General features: G+C 36.4%; 1 protein-coding gene across 1 annotated transcript in view; it reads left to right on the top strand.

Annotated features, from left to right (window-relative positions):
* Positions 1–10,350: 10,350 nt before the first annotated feature.
* The window catches only part of LOC144973945 (uncharacterized), a 16,857-nt gene continuing 12,207 nt past the window's right edge, over positions 10,351–15,000 (top strand). Inside the window, exons 1-2 of the mRNA XM_078916836.1 lie at positions 10,351–10,623; positions 12,581–13,217. Coding sequence (XP_078772962.1) covers positions 12,875–13,217 — 343 coding nt within the window. The 5' untranslated portion in view covers positions 10,351–10,623; positions 12,581–12,874. The remainder of the gene's footprint in view (positions 10,624–12,580; positions 13,218–15,000) is intronic.

Raw genomic sequence — 15,000 nt, 5'->3', positions numbered from 1 at the left:
GCCTAATGTTGCCAAAGAAAAATCTGCGTCTTTGTGGTTGTTAAAAGTATTTCGTTTTGTTCATAAGTATTTACTTTTTATATTATATCACTTTTAATTTGTTTTGATTTTTCCTCTATTACTTTAATTCTATTTTGATGAAATCTTTCCACATGATATTAGAGCATTTCCCCCTCTATTTATCGTGATAATCTCCCATCATTGCTCAACCTACAAGCCATTTCTATCTCTTGTCACTAGAGAGCTCCCATTATCCAGTCACGGTGTGATTACGGTACTGGCTGGGGATGTTGACAAAGTATTGATGACACATTTTCGTGCACTGGTATCGAATTCTGATAAAGTCATGTGTACCTTGGGGATTTCCATTGTCATGGGCTCAAAAAAACGGAGCCTCTAAGACATTTCATGTCGCCTTGAAGCTGATTTTAGGCGTCCACTTAAATGAATTCGCCCATGACCCTAACAGTCTGAAAATCAAGCTATCTTTAGCATGGTCAATCAAATTATTTACTAACCTGTTTTTGATAAAATTTTACCCAAATTCTTTTAACACCTATTTTTGTGTGTCTTTGGCAGGTAAAGGATGATTGAGAGCTACCTTAGTTGAAATAAGTGTCATAGTTAATTGATTGTTATTCATTTCACTCAAGGGAAACTCCGAAAGGCCCATTCATTATACAAATCGTATACAACAGCGATATATTCTTGATATTCTTGATCTTATTGACGACGGTCAAGTTATCTTGAGTGTAGTCTATGACTGTTTGGGGGACAATAATCGGATTTTGTGTGGTCAAGATTCCAGTACAAAAAGGGGACTCTAAGTGCATGGAAAGGAAACTTGGTTCTAAAGTTTGTCTCAAAAGATGTATACACATTAAAAATGATAATAGACGTGGGATTTAATAAAGTATAACTATTATTTAAAATGTAGCTACGATGCAATGAAAAAAAAAATTCAAATAAAATTATACTTATAGATTTTTTTATACTTAAGCAATAATTAAATGATACGTTTACAATCATTTAAATGTATATACATTTTTGGGACAACAGCATCCTTGAGGAATTAATAAAGCATTGCGATACACATTGGGCGGGCATGATGCAACCATTTGAAATACGCTTCATGTTTTTCACTCATTTGTAACCAGTTAACTCCCGTTCTATAGAAAGAAACGTATATAAAAATGTGGCCAGAAAACTCGTCCTTCAAGCATCGATGTATTTAAATGACCCTCATCGTGGCCTCGCGAAGTCCCGGGTTTGAGATTTTTGCCAAGATGAATGACATTAAATTTGGTCGATATTTGAAGGACAAAATTTCTGGTTTTCTGATAATTTTATTATGGGGATGGATTTGAGAACTTAATTTAGACCGTTTTCAACAAGCAAAAAAAAAAAAAAAAAAAAGACGGCAATTGTGGCGACGTCTGATTTCGATGATCGACACAGGATCCGGTATTTCTGTTTGCCTACAAAACCGATTCCCTTTGTTGGTAGACGGGACGGCCAAGTGCCATCTCTTCAGGTTAAGTGTGTTTTCTTGGGTTTTCCTACTTGATTGCACAGGTAATCTGCTTTCATCTTGAAATCTACACGATTTGAAGCTTCCACATACAATTATTATAATAGAGCTTTGAATTACAGTGTTTGTGTTCGTCTAATTCACGACAGACAGACAAGTATCTTCATCATTATGGCCACTCGTGTTTTGCATTCCCGTCGATGTCATTATTCCAATTTTACGTTCATTCATTGTTTACGTATATTATTATCAGCGTTTGGTGTAAATGTAGGACTGGGAATGGATTTTTAACATATGTTTATGCAATTCCTAGCTTTGGTTGATTCAATGGGATTACAATGCCTCGTATAGGCTATTATATAATTAAGGTAGATAAAGCTGGTGGGTGTCAATGTTATTTGTATGTTATGAATGGCGAAGAAGGTGGCTTTGGTTGTAAGATAAAAATGTTGCTGTTGATGATGATATTGGTGATGATTGATGGTGATGGTGGTGGTAGTGGTGGTGAAGTTGATGATGATGATGATGATGATGATGATGATGATGATGATGATGATGATGATGATGATGATGATGATGGTTTTGATAAAGAGTGAATGAAAAATATTTTTAACACAAAATTAGCTGATGTTCGTCCATGTCCTGCCGTGGTGGTATTCAAATCATGTTGTGCTATAGGTAATTATTAGGACGATGTTTCAACCTTGAGGAGATCATCCCAGTGGTGTCTATTGATGTCTCTTTTTTCCCCCTTCTTCTTCTTTCTAAAAAAATCACTGCGTCTGCGTACATTTTGCTTAGATGAATGAACCATTGGGTGAAAAGATAATGATTAAGAAATTACAATAAAATGACACAATGGATCCTGTGTTCTATAGTTTTCAATCTTTTCAAGCGACTTCTTTTATCCTTACGCTTTATAACTGATTTTTGGGGATGGGGCTTTTTTTTTCTATCGTGCTTTTCCTTAGGAAGACTGAATTTTTTGGAATGTTTTTTTTCTTGTATTTTTCTTTCGTACTTTGTCTGGCAATGTTTTATACATACTTTTTCATATCTTCAAAACATAATACATCAAGTATTGGGCTAATGTTTGAAACTTTCCACCAGATGAATCTTATCATTTTCATAGCTTGTGTCAAGTAAAAAATCGAATCCTATTTTCACCCCAAATATTTTTTTTGTTTGACCATAATTTTGAAAAACGACAAGAGACATTCACAGCAATATAGAAATATTACAATACATTTTATCTCTCTTTACCACCAGATTGCCGAGTCCAAATCACGTTGATTGATTTGTTTATGAGATGTCATCGATCTTTCCCCATATTAACCCCAAACTGTAAACATGGCCGGGTGTCGAATCAGCCAAGCAACCGGACCTCTACCCGAACACCCACAAACTCAAATACAAACCCACACCGACGGACTGGTACTCCGCTATTCCTTATCTCCACCGGGAAGATAACCCATTCTGATTGTTCGGTTATATTCTACCAGAGTTATCTTGCAACAGCCAATTAGAAAGGGCGCTAACCTAACCTGCGGTCGGTCGCCATATTTACTCTTTTAGTGTGACACAAGGCAAGGCATCCCTGTGGCATGTTTGTTGTTAGTGGGAGACAAAAGTAGCTAGAGACCTTTACGGAACTGGAGTGAGGCCTTCAAAGGGAGACATAAACCTTTTCCAAAAATGTGGAGTTTTGGAAGGTTTTTTCTTCTTCTTGGGAGTATATGAAACTGGATTTGCATCCTGCAAAAGGAGACAAATTATGCCTTTCCAAAAATGTATGTATGTGTGGGTGGGTTGGGGGGGGGGGGGGGATTATACAAAACTGGAGCTGGGCCTTCAAAGGGAGACATAAACTTTTCCAAAAAATATGAGGGTTTTGGGGAGTTGGGTTGTTTTGTTTTGTTTTTTTTTTGTGGGGGGGGGGGGGGGGGGGGGGGGGGGGGGGTGAGTATATAGAACTGGAGTTGTGGTCTCCAAAGGTGAGACATATGCCTTTCCGAATAGTGTGGGAGATTTTTGAGAGCTTTTATTGGGACTATATTATTATGGAACTGGAGATGTGATCTTCAAAGGGAGACATAAGCCTCTCCCAAAAATGGGTATGACATTGGAGTTGTGGTCTTCAAAGGGAGGTATATGCCTTCCAAAAAATGTGGGGGGATTTTTGAGAGCGGTTATTGGGTGTGTACGGAATTGGAGTTGTGGCCTTAAAAGGGAGACATACGTCTTTCCAAAAATGTGTGGGTGGGGGTGGGGGGGGGGGGGGTGGTGGTGGGGGGGGGGGGGGGCGGAAAAGAAAACAATCATGTCTGACTTTGCACATAGATGATCATTTTATGATATGAAAAAAGAGTGAACCCATCAGCTTTGGAATATAACAAAATACGCAAGAAAGAACGTTTTAAGTTCAAAACCCTTCTTCATTTCTTCTTACGACTTAATAATAGTTTTGCTAGAAATTGTCAAACTTTTTGAATTTCCTATCTCGCAAAAACAATCCATTGATATTGCATTTCTTTTTTCGTAGTCTTTTCTATATATTATTTTCTGACAAGGTGTTTATTTATCGATTATTGGTAAAAAGCACTACTGAGCATTATATAGCTATACAGCTTGCTCTTTTACATTACATAGCACATCATCATCATCATCATCATCATCATCATCATCATTATCACCACCATCATCATCATCGTCATCGTCGTTGTTGTAGTTAATAACTGCAATTGTAAAGCAAATGACCAGCTAATATCATTAAATGCGGCAGTGAAAATAGTAATGCTAGACTGCCATCTGTCTGAATATAAAGTGATTTATCAAAGTTTTTGATGCTTGTGGTAGTGGCTGAAGAAAGTTTTTTAGTCCGAAACGTTCCGCTTTTGGTCTTATGTTCTTTTTAACCTGTTTTAAAAAATTAAGCTTTTATAAAGCGCAATATCCAATAAACGTGCTCAAAGCGATTTACAAGAGGTCCCTGACCAACAGCAACTCTTATTATGTAGGACGAGACGCCTCTTAGGCGATATTTCAGTTGTTTTTTTCCCGACAGAGACAACGCTGTTACCGCCCATGTACTCATTTTACACCCGAGTACGGTGAGAGAATGTGAGTGAAGAGCCTTTTCCAAGGACTCAGCTATGCGCCGAGCAAGACTCAAGTCCGAAAGTGAGTGTCATACCACAAGACCACATAGCCGCATATTTCATTTTTATACATAACTTTTTTACAGACTACATATTCCAGCAGCTTACTATTCACTATAAATTCCATAAGATCCCTGAACTCAAGCAAACAAGAACAAGAACAAGGCTAACACTTACAACTTCAATCAAATCGCAAACCTACAGAATCTGTGATATATTTCCAACAGAAACAAATCAGCAAATCCTCATGAAGGGAGTGAAGAAAAAGATAGGAGTGAGATGGCCACGTTTGATTTGACAATGAGCTACACACCATCCCCTAGCATATCCGAGTCCAAGTCTTAAATCTCCTTCTTTTTTTTTTTTCTTTTTTTTTTGTTTGAAAAAAAAAAGGGGGGGGTGTTCTTCTTTTGTTTTTTGTTGTTTTTTTTTGTGGTAGGGGGGGGGGGGGGGGGGGGGGGGGGGGGGGGGTTTTTGTTCGCTTGTTTGTTTGAGTGTTTTTAGTCTCCTTTTCTTTTTCTTTTTCTTTTTTTTTTTTGTTATGTTTGTATTATTCCGTTGTTTTACTCGAGCAAGATACTTTGCGACGTAACTTTGTGTCTGACACCTTGGTTACCTCAATCCTATTTTGAAATAACCCTTTGAAATTCCCATCGATATGATAGAAAACAGTTAATTTCATTTTTCTGGTACAGTTGAAAACGGCCCCATTTTAAAGCAGGAAAAAAATATCAAAACAAATGTAAATAGATTCTCTCCAACTCGGCAATAACATAACCCATGCATCTTGATCTCAACCCCACTGTTATAGTAACAGCATTCCGCACCCAGCTCTCCATATCTCCGAAGACGTCAAGAACCGAGACTCGAGGTAGAGCACGGGGACCCTCCAACTTAAGCAGTCGGCCCTCCACACAAGAGCAGGCCTAAGTCCCCAGTGGGAGCTTAAAGGGCCTGTCAACTCGAACCTACGAACACACAACAAATTGACAACAAATACCAGCTCTTATCGGGGATTTCAGGACGACTGAGAGAGGACACAACACACAAAATGGAAAGTTTTAAAAGGATTTCTCTTGAGAGTTCCAGTTTTATCCGTAAACTGGGTAAAAAAAAAAAAAGAAATAAAGTGGATTTCATTTCTCGATTCAAAATAGGGGACTTGAAGGGTAAAGTGTAAAGAACGCGGCTTGATATTTTTTCATCCCCCTTATGTCCTGTTGTTGATATCCGTACTGTCAAAACGCTCATTTAAATATTATGTTGATGGTAAAAACGTGATTAACGTCTAACTGGGACGCCATTGGCCACATGAGATCCGTGGCAGTAAATGACAATTCTTCAAAATATTATTAAAGACTTGCCACCAAAAAATCTTGCATACTGGCGTAGACGATAAACTATTTTTTTTTCACTTTGGCCAGAAAACGTTCACCTCAAATATCGATGGATTCAAATTGCCCCCAATTTACCAAATTTACCAAAATGTTTCATAACTAAATATCAGGTTTAAAACGTTGGAAGTTTTCATTAACTGGGGTTTGTTTTAATCAACCAAATTTTGAGGAAAAAGTTTTCTGATCAAAGTTTTTGAAAATTCTTATGATCGGATATGGCAGCCAAGTATACTACGACCTTCCAGAGATAAACAATATGACAAAGTTGACTCAAACTAGAATCACCATACGCGTTGTGTAATCAGTGGACTATGACTATTGTCGATGCAAGAAAAGGCAGCGGACGAAAAACATGCTTTATATAGTTAAACTCTCTTTAAAACAATTAGGAATATAGGCTAGTATACTGATGTAAATCTGAAAAATCGAAAGTAGACAGTAATTGTAGTTGAATGGGTATCTGGAAGTTTGATATAATATAATATTATGTATCAATATGATCAAGATTTATTTTTGTTCCTGAATACTAATGATTAATAAAAAACCAATGGACTGCACTGAGTAATTAACGATGTGAAATTGAATTTATGCTTCAATTTAATATATGCTGTTAACAACGTTGTCTCTGTCGGGAACAAAAATTGTAATATCGCCTAGCAGGCGTCATGTCTCGTTCCATATGTTACGTGTTGTATCTGTTTGCTAGGGACCCTTGTAAAGCGCTTTGGGCACGTTTAGTGGATATTGTACTCTATAAATGATTTGTTTTTTTTTAAATGCTCTATTTTTTCTGTCTCCCTCGACACCAGCATAGTGACGCAAGACGAAGCTTAGGAGAATTCAAGTAAGCAATGAATGATAAACAATAAGAATCGACTTTAATGCGATGAGACAACCTTTTGATCAAAAAGGAGAAAAAGTGCTGAATGTATCTTTAAGTCATCCGAGTCTTTCTGAATTCAAATTTCATGATAACAATGTGGCTCTTTGCGAGATTTTCAATAATATGGACACTGGAATGTACCCAGGAAATGCGTTCATCAGGTCATACTACCACTGCTGGCTATGCTTCAATGGCAATTGCATTGGCCTGGTTCTTTTTAATTTGGTAAAAGGTCGCCCTATCAAATCGAGTTTATTTGATTTATTTTGTAATACGATTCATGATTGTCGTGGAATTTTGGATTCCATCTATCTTGTTGCGTTCATACTATTTTCTTTGTTGCTATTAAACATGATGAAAACTTGATATTTAGTAAGCCTTTAATGTTGGTTTATCTAGTCTGCACTGTGACATGTTTCCTAAAAAGTAATGAAGTTGTACATGTGCCATTAATCCATTATCTTTAGGACGGTAATGACACCCCCCCCCCCTCCCTCCCTCCCGCCGCCCCCCCCCCCCCCCCTCAAATCACCGTCTTTGATATTTGTTAGAACCAATTTATATCTAAGACTAGAAAAGTAAAGAAATACATCGCTCAAGAGCAACAAAAGTAAGGGCATTTGAAAAACAGTTGACAAATAAGAGAGCCGAATAAGAAAGATGAAGAGATCTTTCAAGAACTGGTTAGATATGATGAAGCAGTAATTAGATATAATTAGAGAATTGTATCGCAGGTCAAAGAGCTTACAAGTAAGTTCTAACAGACTTGCAAGTCGGCAAAGGATAATGATGTAAACTCATAGTCCACAAAAAGAATAACTGGAACAATTGACGGATAGCTATTGAAATGACATGTCCTTAATTCCCTAGCAAGCAATCCTGTTGCTGTAATAATACAACTCATTAGATGAAACTACCCTCAAGATAAGTGGTCAAGAAAACTACATGTAGGAGAGAGGAAAAGAGTGTAGAAAGAAAAGGAAAGAAAGAAAAGAGAATATAAAAAACAATATGGCGGTGGTTGGTGAGAAGAAATACAGTGAGGCTGGACGCCTGCAATGAATGACCGAACAATGAAGAAAATGAAAGAGAATGTTCATACATTATTCGTCATTCGACAGTTAGAGATTTAGAGTAAGGTGAGGTGAAATCCAAAAGAAAAGGTGACAGTTATACCAGGTTTTGTGCCCAAGTGTTAAAGAGTTCCGGTTGAGCCAGGGCTGTCGAAGATCCTCTACCCAAAATTGGTTTAATTGGTCAAGCCTGCCAAGGTCTAGGGGACCCATGAAAGTTATGGGCACCTGACGTTAGAAGCTACTGCTATTTATGATGCTGAAGACAGAGGGGATATAATGTGCCTTTAGGAGAAGTCAGTGTTATTGAAGTTCTATAAGTCAGTGTCATCGATGTTATATGAGTCGGTGTTATTGATGTTCTATAAGTCAGTGTTGTTGATATACTATGAGTCAGTGTTATTGGTAGTCTTTCAGTCAATGTTAATGATAAGACGGCGATATTGACGTTCTATAAGTCAATGTTATTGATGTTGTATAAGTCAATGTTATTGTTGTTCTATAAGTCACTATTATTGATAAATCGGCGATCTTCTATAATTTAGTTGTTCTTGAAGTTCTATGAGTCAGTGTTTTTGATGCTCTATGAGTCAGTGTTATCGCTGTTCTTTAAATCAGTGATATTGATGTCCTATGAGTCAGTGTTATTGGTGTTCTTTAAATCAGTGATATTGATGTCCTATGAGTCAGTGTTATTGGTGTTCTTTAAGTAGTGTTATTGATATTTTTCAATTTAAAGTCACTGCTATTGATCTTCAATAAGTCAGTGTTTTGATGTTCTTTAAGTCAGTGTTAGTGATATTCTATAAGTCAGTGTTATTGAGGTTCTATAAGTTATACGTTTGATATGCTTCTTAGACCTAGCATTATTTTCAAATTAAAAATCTATTTTTTAAAAATATTTCTTTTCTTTTATCGTTAAGTATCATAGCTTAACATCTCGAATGAATGCGACTGATTTCGCTTGAAGTCTGACTATGAAAATTTTCTATTCGCATCCATAACATCATGCTATAGTTCATGTCGATGTCAATTAATACTGGTCTTATCTATGAACGTTTAATGCTTTCCTCTCGGGAATATATTATGGGTTTATGGGTTTAACGAAAAGAGTAAGAGAAAAGTGTTTCGGATAAATTGGTCAAAATGGTTGAATATAGGATTAATGACTATCTATCTGTCATTCTATCTATCTATCTATCCATCTATCTATCTATCTATCTATCTATCTATCTATCTATCTATCTATCTCTCTCTCTCTCTCTCTCTCTCTCTCTCTCTATATATATATATATATATATATATATATATATATATACCTATATATCTATCTATCTATCTATTTATCTATCTGTCTTCATGTATATATATATATATATATATATATATATATATATATATAGTATATATATATATATATATATATATATATATATATATATATATATATATATATATATATATATATATATCGGTCGATCTATCTCTTTATCTATCTGCCACCCATTTTTCTGTCAATAACACATCTACTCATTCATCAATTCTTGTATCAAGCTCTTTACCAATAGAACTCTCACTACCATCTTGGATTCATGTCTCTTCATTCTCTCTTACACACACACACACACTCACACACACACACACACACATACACTCACACACACATACACGCACACACGCACACACACACACACACACACACACACACACATACACCCACACACCACTTCGTCGTCTGATTCAATACTTTGTCAATCAAATATTTCACGGGCTGAGAGAGTGCAAACGACAGGCTGATAGCGAAATAGACTATTGAAGATAGCGACCAATAGCAGGGAGCGAAAAGTCAAACAGTCGGACCGATAAGCGAGAGAATTTCACGCTGGCATTGGCCGCGTCAATAGACAAAGTGGGAGGGGCGAATCTCTACTGCCGCCATTTCTTTTAAGCTTTTCACAATTTACCCTGTTTTCTGAATTCACGATACCCCGCCTTTCGTCTCTGGTTTCTGTTTGCGGTTTTACTGGCTATACGAGAAAAATGTTAAAAATAAACGGTTGAAAAGTTGCACGAAAGCCTGTTTGCCTCTCCTTTGTTAATGGGTGGGGAAGTTTTAGAAAGAGAGGAGAAGAGGAAGACTATAATTGAAGGGTGAGAATGGGGTGGTGGGTAGGAGGGGGTAAAAGATCAATGATTAAATATTGGTGTGGAAAGACATTTGACAGCAGACGGCTAAGAGATTTCAGAAGTCGGTGCTAAGTAGAAGCAGCAGCGATAAAAAGTCTGAGCGTCATCCCATTCATATGTCGTGTACTGTAGAATGTATTACACACCAGTCATAACAAACTGCTCAACTTAAATAGTGCGTCTGCTTTTAACTTACATATAAATATAATGACATTATCGAAATAGCATGTGCTAGATAGTATTTCGTGTTTTTGAGGTGTCGAAGTTGTCAAGTTCCATTTTAAGAAGGTTCTCAAAATCTCATTGGATACAGCTTTGCTGGTACTTTTCGTTTGACAAAACTCATCCCACTTTTATAATTCCAAGATGGATTAATTATTATCACCATGTTATAGTAAGTATTTATATGGATTTTCAGGGTTGGAAGAAATGTCAGTGCATTGGAAATCTTATAATACATTAATTTGACGTCTATTGTCAACATATATATTTCCTTCACTGATTGATAATGGAAATAGAAGGGGCAGTTAATAAGATTAGAATGTTTGCTCATTTTTATGATTTATCATCCAGATTTATATATTTCTATTTTTATTTACTTAACACGAGGAATTAAATTTCATTGCCCTAATCCTTTTTGTCAATATCAATGGCTGTTATAGTTTGAATTTAGCAAATCTCAAAATGCTCCTGTGGCCGTAGAATTTTGCCTTTTCTTATGGCTTTATAAATTAGTATTTTTTCTCCTTTAATTTATAGATAAAAGTAAATATCATCGGTCAAACTAAAAGTTCTCTATCATCGTGCAATATGGATTTGAAATATTTGGCAAAATGGTACCATTTATTCTAATCTAATGAAATCCCGACGGTAGTCCGATGCCATAAATAGAGCACCATTGTTGTCTGCTGTATGGTAAATATTAAAGAAGTTATCAAAACACTATGTCCTGAAAATTGTTGATAATACAAAGAAATTATTTCTGCCCATTCTAACAAAACAATGATAACGTTTCCCCACAGATAATGAGAAAGTGTCATATAGAGTTTTACTAGAAGTGGGGTGAGGACATGTACAAATAGTATATAAATAGAGGATGAAAAAAAGACGCTAAGAAAGGAGATCATTGAATAAGTACCTACAGCCTTTTCCCTTCAATATCTCCACTCAACAGTACTATAATATTGATATCAGGATCGAATTGATAAAGAGAGTTTTCGTTCTAAATCGGTTATGGTTTGTTGTTGTTGTTGTTGTTGTTGTTGTTGTTGTTGTTGTTGTTGTTGTTGTTGAATTTGAGCTCAAGTTTTCACTGTTTGCTGTTTTAAAGCCAACAATCACTTTTTAAAGATATTTACTCTCCATGACTTAGCATTGCACGAGTTTAATACAATAAATATCAGAGACTTTCCATAGATCATTGGGTCAATTGACTCGTTTTGGGTCACAGATCTGATGTTAGAAGACACTAAAGCCTTTATCACATATTGACCGTCCTGACATAGACCGACTTTAGGATGGCGACACCTATTGAAATCATTAAAATTATTGAATAAGATATATACATTAAAAAGAAGAAAGAAAAAAAAAAAGAAAAAGACAGGATAAATCTCTATAAACGTATTGTAAAGGCCTGAAAGTTTGTAGTGAAAGCATAAATAAGAGAAATACTAGAAATGAGTAAAGCCTTTATTCTATTGAGCACAGAATTATTACGAAATTGGAAAGAGGATATAAGAAAATTTGGTGCGGATACAATCTTTATAATTCCTTATCTCATCTTGATATATAACTTATATTTAAACGTTTATCGGATATTATACGAGCTCTTTGATTTACTTTTCAAAAATTGAAAACCTTGAATGATAAATGAAATGAAAATGTCTCAACGAGTTCGATGACGTGATGCTCAAATGAGGGAATTTGAGTCATAGGGAAGTGGAAGTGTAATGCCTTATCCATTCAAGCATCTCGCTACATACAACATTGATCTATCGTAAAATGCTTTCCTCTAGGTCCGAATTGGATACAGCTACTTCATAGACAGAAATAAAATGTGGAGCAGGTACTTATACAGATAATAAGGATACATAAAAGGAATAGAAAAGTGCCCGATGAAAACAGGGAATAAAAATATCACAGTTTCATGGAATCAAACAAGGGATCCAACTGATCCGACACCCATCGCCTGGCTGAAAGAGGAGAGAAGGGTAGGAGGGGGGGGGGATGCACTAGCACTCAGCTACTACACAGCCACTGCTTTTTTTTTTATAAATGACGATTGAAAAATTAATTTACAATTACAATATCACTTTATTTATTTATATATGGCATTTATTTTATTTTCACAGAGTGAGTGAGATTCAACCAGTCACAACGAAGAAAGACATCTGCTTTGGATTTTACTTAAATAATGTTATAATTGAAACAAACTGTGTTGTTCCTTTTCAACACTGTATTGTTTTAACCAATGTGCTAAGCAAGTTGGGGTGATTGCAAGATAGTGTAAAGATTTTCCTCTTTTAATGCTTTTAAATAGCAATTCAAAATCACTATCCAAGTGCAAAATAAAGATCAGGGGAAGAATTAGCCCATAAGGCTATATCATCACCTCCATCAGCTTCACCTCGGCGACAACTCCTAGCATGAACACCCATCACTATGAGATGAACAGCGTACGTGGTCATCGTTTCTCCGTAAAAGACTTATTAGACTTGCCAGAATCCAAAGCAACTGCAGCAGCCACCGCGATTGTGGCTCCCCCACCGTCCTCACTACCCCCAAGAAATATGTCACCCACACAAGGATATCCTCATCCTAGATCTATGGGTTCTCCAGAGCAGGTAACCCCAGATCTTCGTCACCTTCACGCCCAGGGTCCCCTCGGACACCCCGAGACAGATATAAGCCGGTTACACCCGAGTTACTATGACCCAGATAATCCATATTCAAGATGGTTACAGAACAACGAGAATGCCCTTTACAACAGTAAGTATCAGACCCTTTTCTAGGTGATTTAGTCCATAGCTTTTACATTGTTGTCTTGTCAGAGACCAACCCCCCCCCCCCCCCCCCAAAAAAAACCCCAACCCCCCCCCCCCCAAAAAAAACCCAACAAAACAACAACAACAAAATAAAATAAACAAAAACAAATCAAACCAGAGAACAAGGCTACCATCACCAAAAGAAAGTACATTTTGAGATACATTTAATAGTTCAACAAACAGGATCATTGATCACTACCTACTAACGACCACTCGTGTTTCACTTTCTTTTGGTGATCGTCGCTACGTATTGTGACTTAATTTTTAAGGAAGTGCCAGCTTATGAGTTAACGAAGACTGCTCTCAGACCCAGAGTGAGAAATCTTATATCATCCAAATCCAAATAGCTTTCGTTAATTAGTCATAGACATGCATTTCCCCAAGAATTACGCCAAAATTCAAAGCAATGATCACAATGAAAAAAGTAAAAAATTAGTTGTCGTCAGAAGTGCTCAAATAACAATAAATAAATGACACCATGGGTTGTGCTATGGAATATATTATCTCACTGCTAACTTTATTTTGATGGTCGTAGCCAGTTATTGTGACATTTTTTGGGGGGTAGTATCAGGCTATATTATGCAAGGAAGGCTACGCTTAGTTGCCCCTGCGCTTCGATATCATTTATCAAATTTATAAAATGATGTTTTGTTACATTGCTGCGTTCGATATTATTTTGCAAAATTATATGGTCTTTAATCTTTTTCTTTCTTTTTTTAAAAAATTGCTTCTGTCAAAATATTGTAAGCAATTTCAAGACTATGGAGGATATTTTGCTTTTTTTTTTTCTTCTTAATTTTATTAAAAGTTGCACCTCAAAACAATACATGACATGAAACAAAGACAGTGAAAAGGTTTTATATTATTGGAAATTGGTGTAGACGTCTAAATATTTTTTGACTTGCATAGACATAACGACTTTACCACGACGTCAGCCACTTACGACATTCCAATTCTTTCACTTTTCCTGTTTTCACTCAGAGAGCAATGGCCGCGATGCGAGTCGTATTTGAACGACTTAAGCTTCAACGATGCGGTTACTGATCTTATTGTGAAAGAATTCAAAGTAAATTACGTACAACTTTATGGTCTAGTTGTGTGGTATTCGTATTGTGACCTGTAGATCCGAGGTCCATGCGGCTCCAAGTTAAGCATGGATAATAGGTTCTTTATAACATTGTCTCACCACACTCAGGTGTAAATCAAGTACCAGCTTTTGAATCTGTCAGAAAAGAGAAATTGAGATAGAGCTCTTTTAACGACATGACTCATCCTGCAGTATGTTCAGTGTATCTCCTGGCTTGGGACCTATTGAATAGCAATATGAGCATATTTAGTGGATCATGCTCATATAACAGCTCATTATTTATTTTTTAGTTAAGTGAAAACCCGCCGGATAAAGATTAAAATTGGGTGACATTTCTTTGATTTTGATTTTATAAACATATTAAGTTAGTCTGATGGACATGACTGTGGCATCCATGGCAAATTGATAAGACTGTAGTGTGTGTACTATTGTAAAACCATCAAGTGACTTTAATCGTGGCCAGTAACCAAATTAGTGACACTGATCAATAACCAAAAGTCTGGCTCCGGCTTTGTGTGCTAGAGTAAAGAACCTTACACATTATTACTTCATTTTACTCAGGTATTAATGGATACCTTGATAATTGTAGGTGTAGGCGGATATTGAAAGAGGGCTCTTACAGTAAGAAATTGCTTGAAAG

This window comes from Berghia stephanieae, chromosome 1 (assembly GCF_034508935.2).
Source record: "Berghia stephanieae isolate SIO BIC M18660-M18661 chromosome 1, UCSD_Bste_1.3, whole genome shotgun sequence".
NCBI lineage: Eukaryota > Metazoa > Mollusca > Gastropoda > Nudibranchia > Aeolidiidae > Berghia > Berghia stephanieae.
Note: the sequence above shows the minus strand (reverse complement) of the source record. Positions and strands in the feature narration are given on the sequence as shown.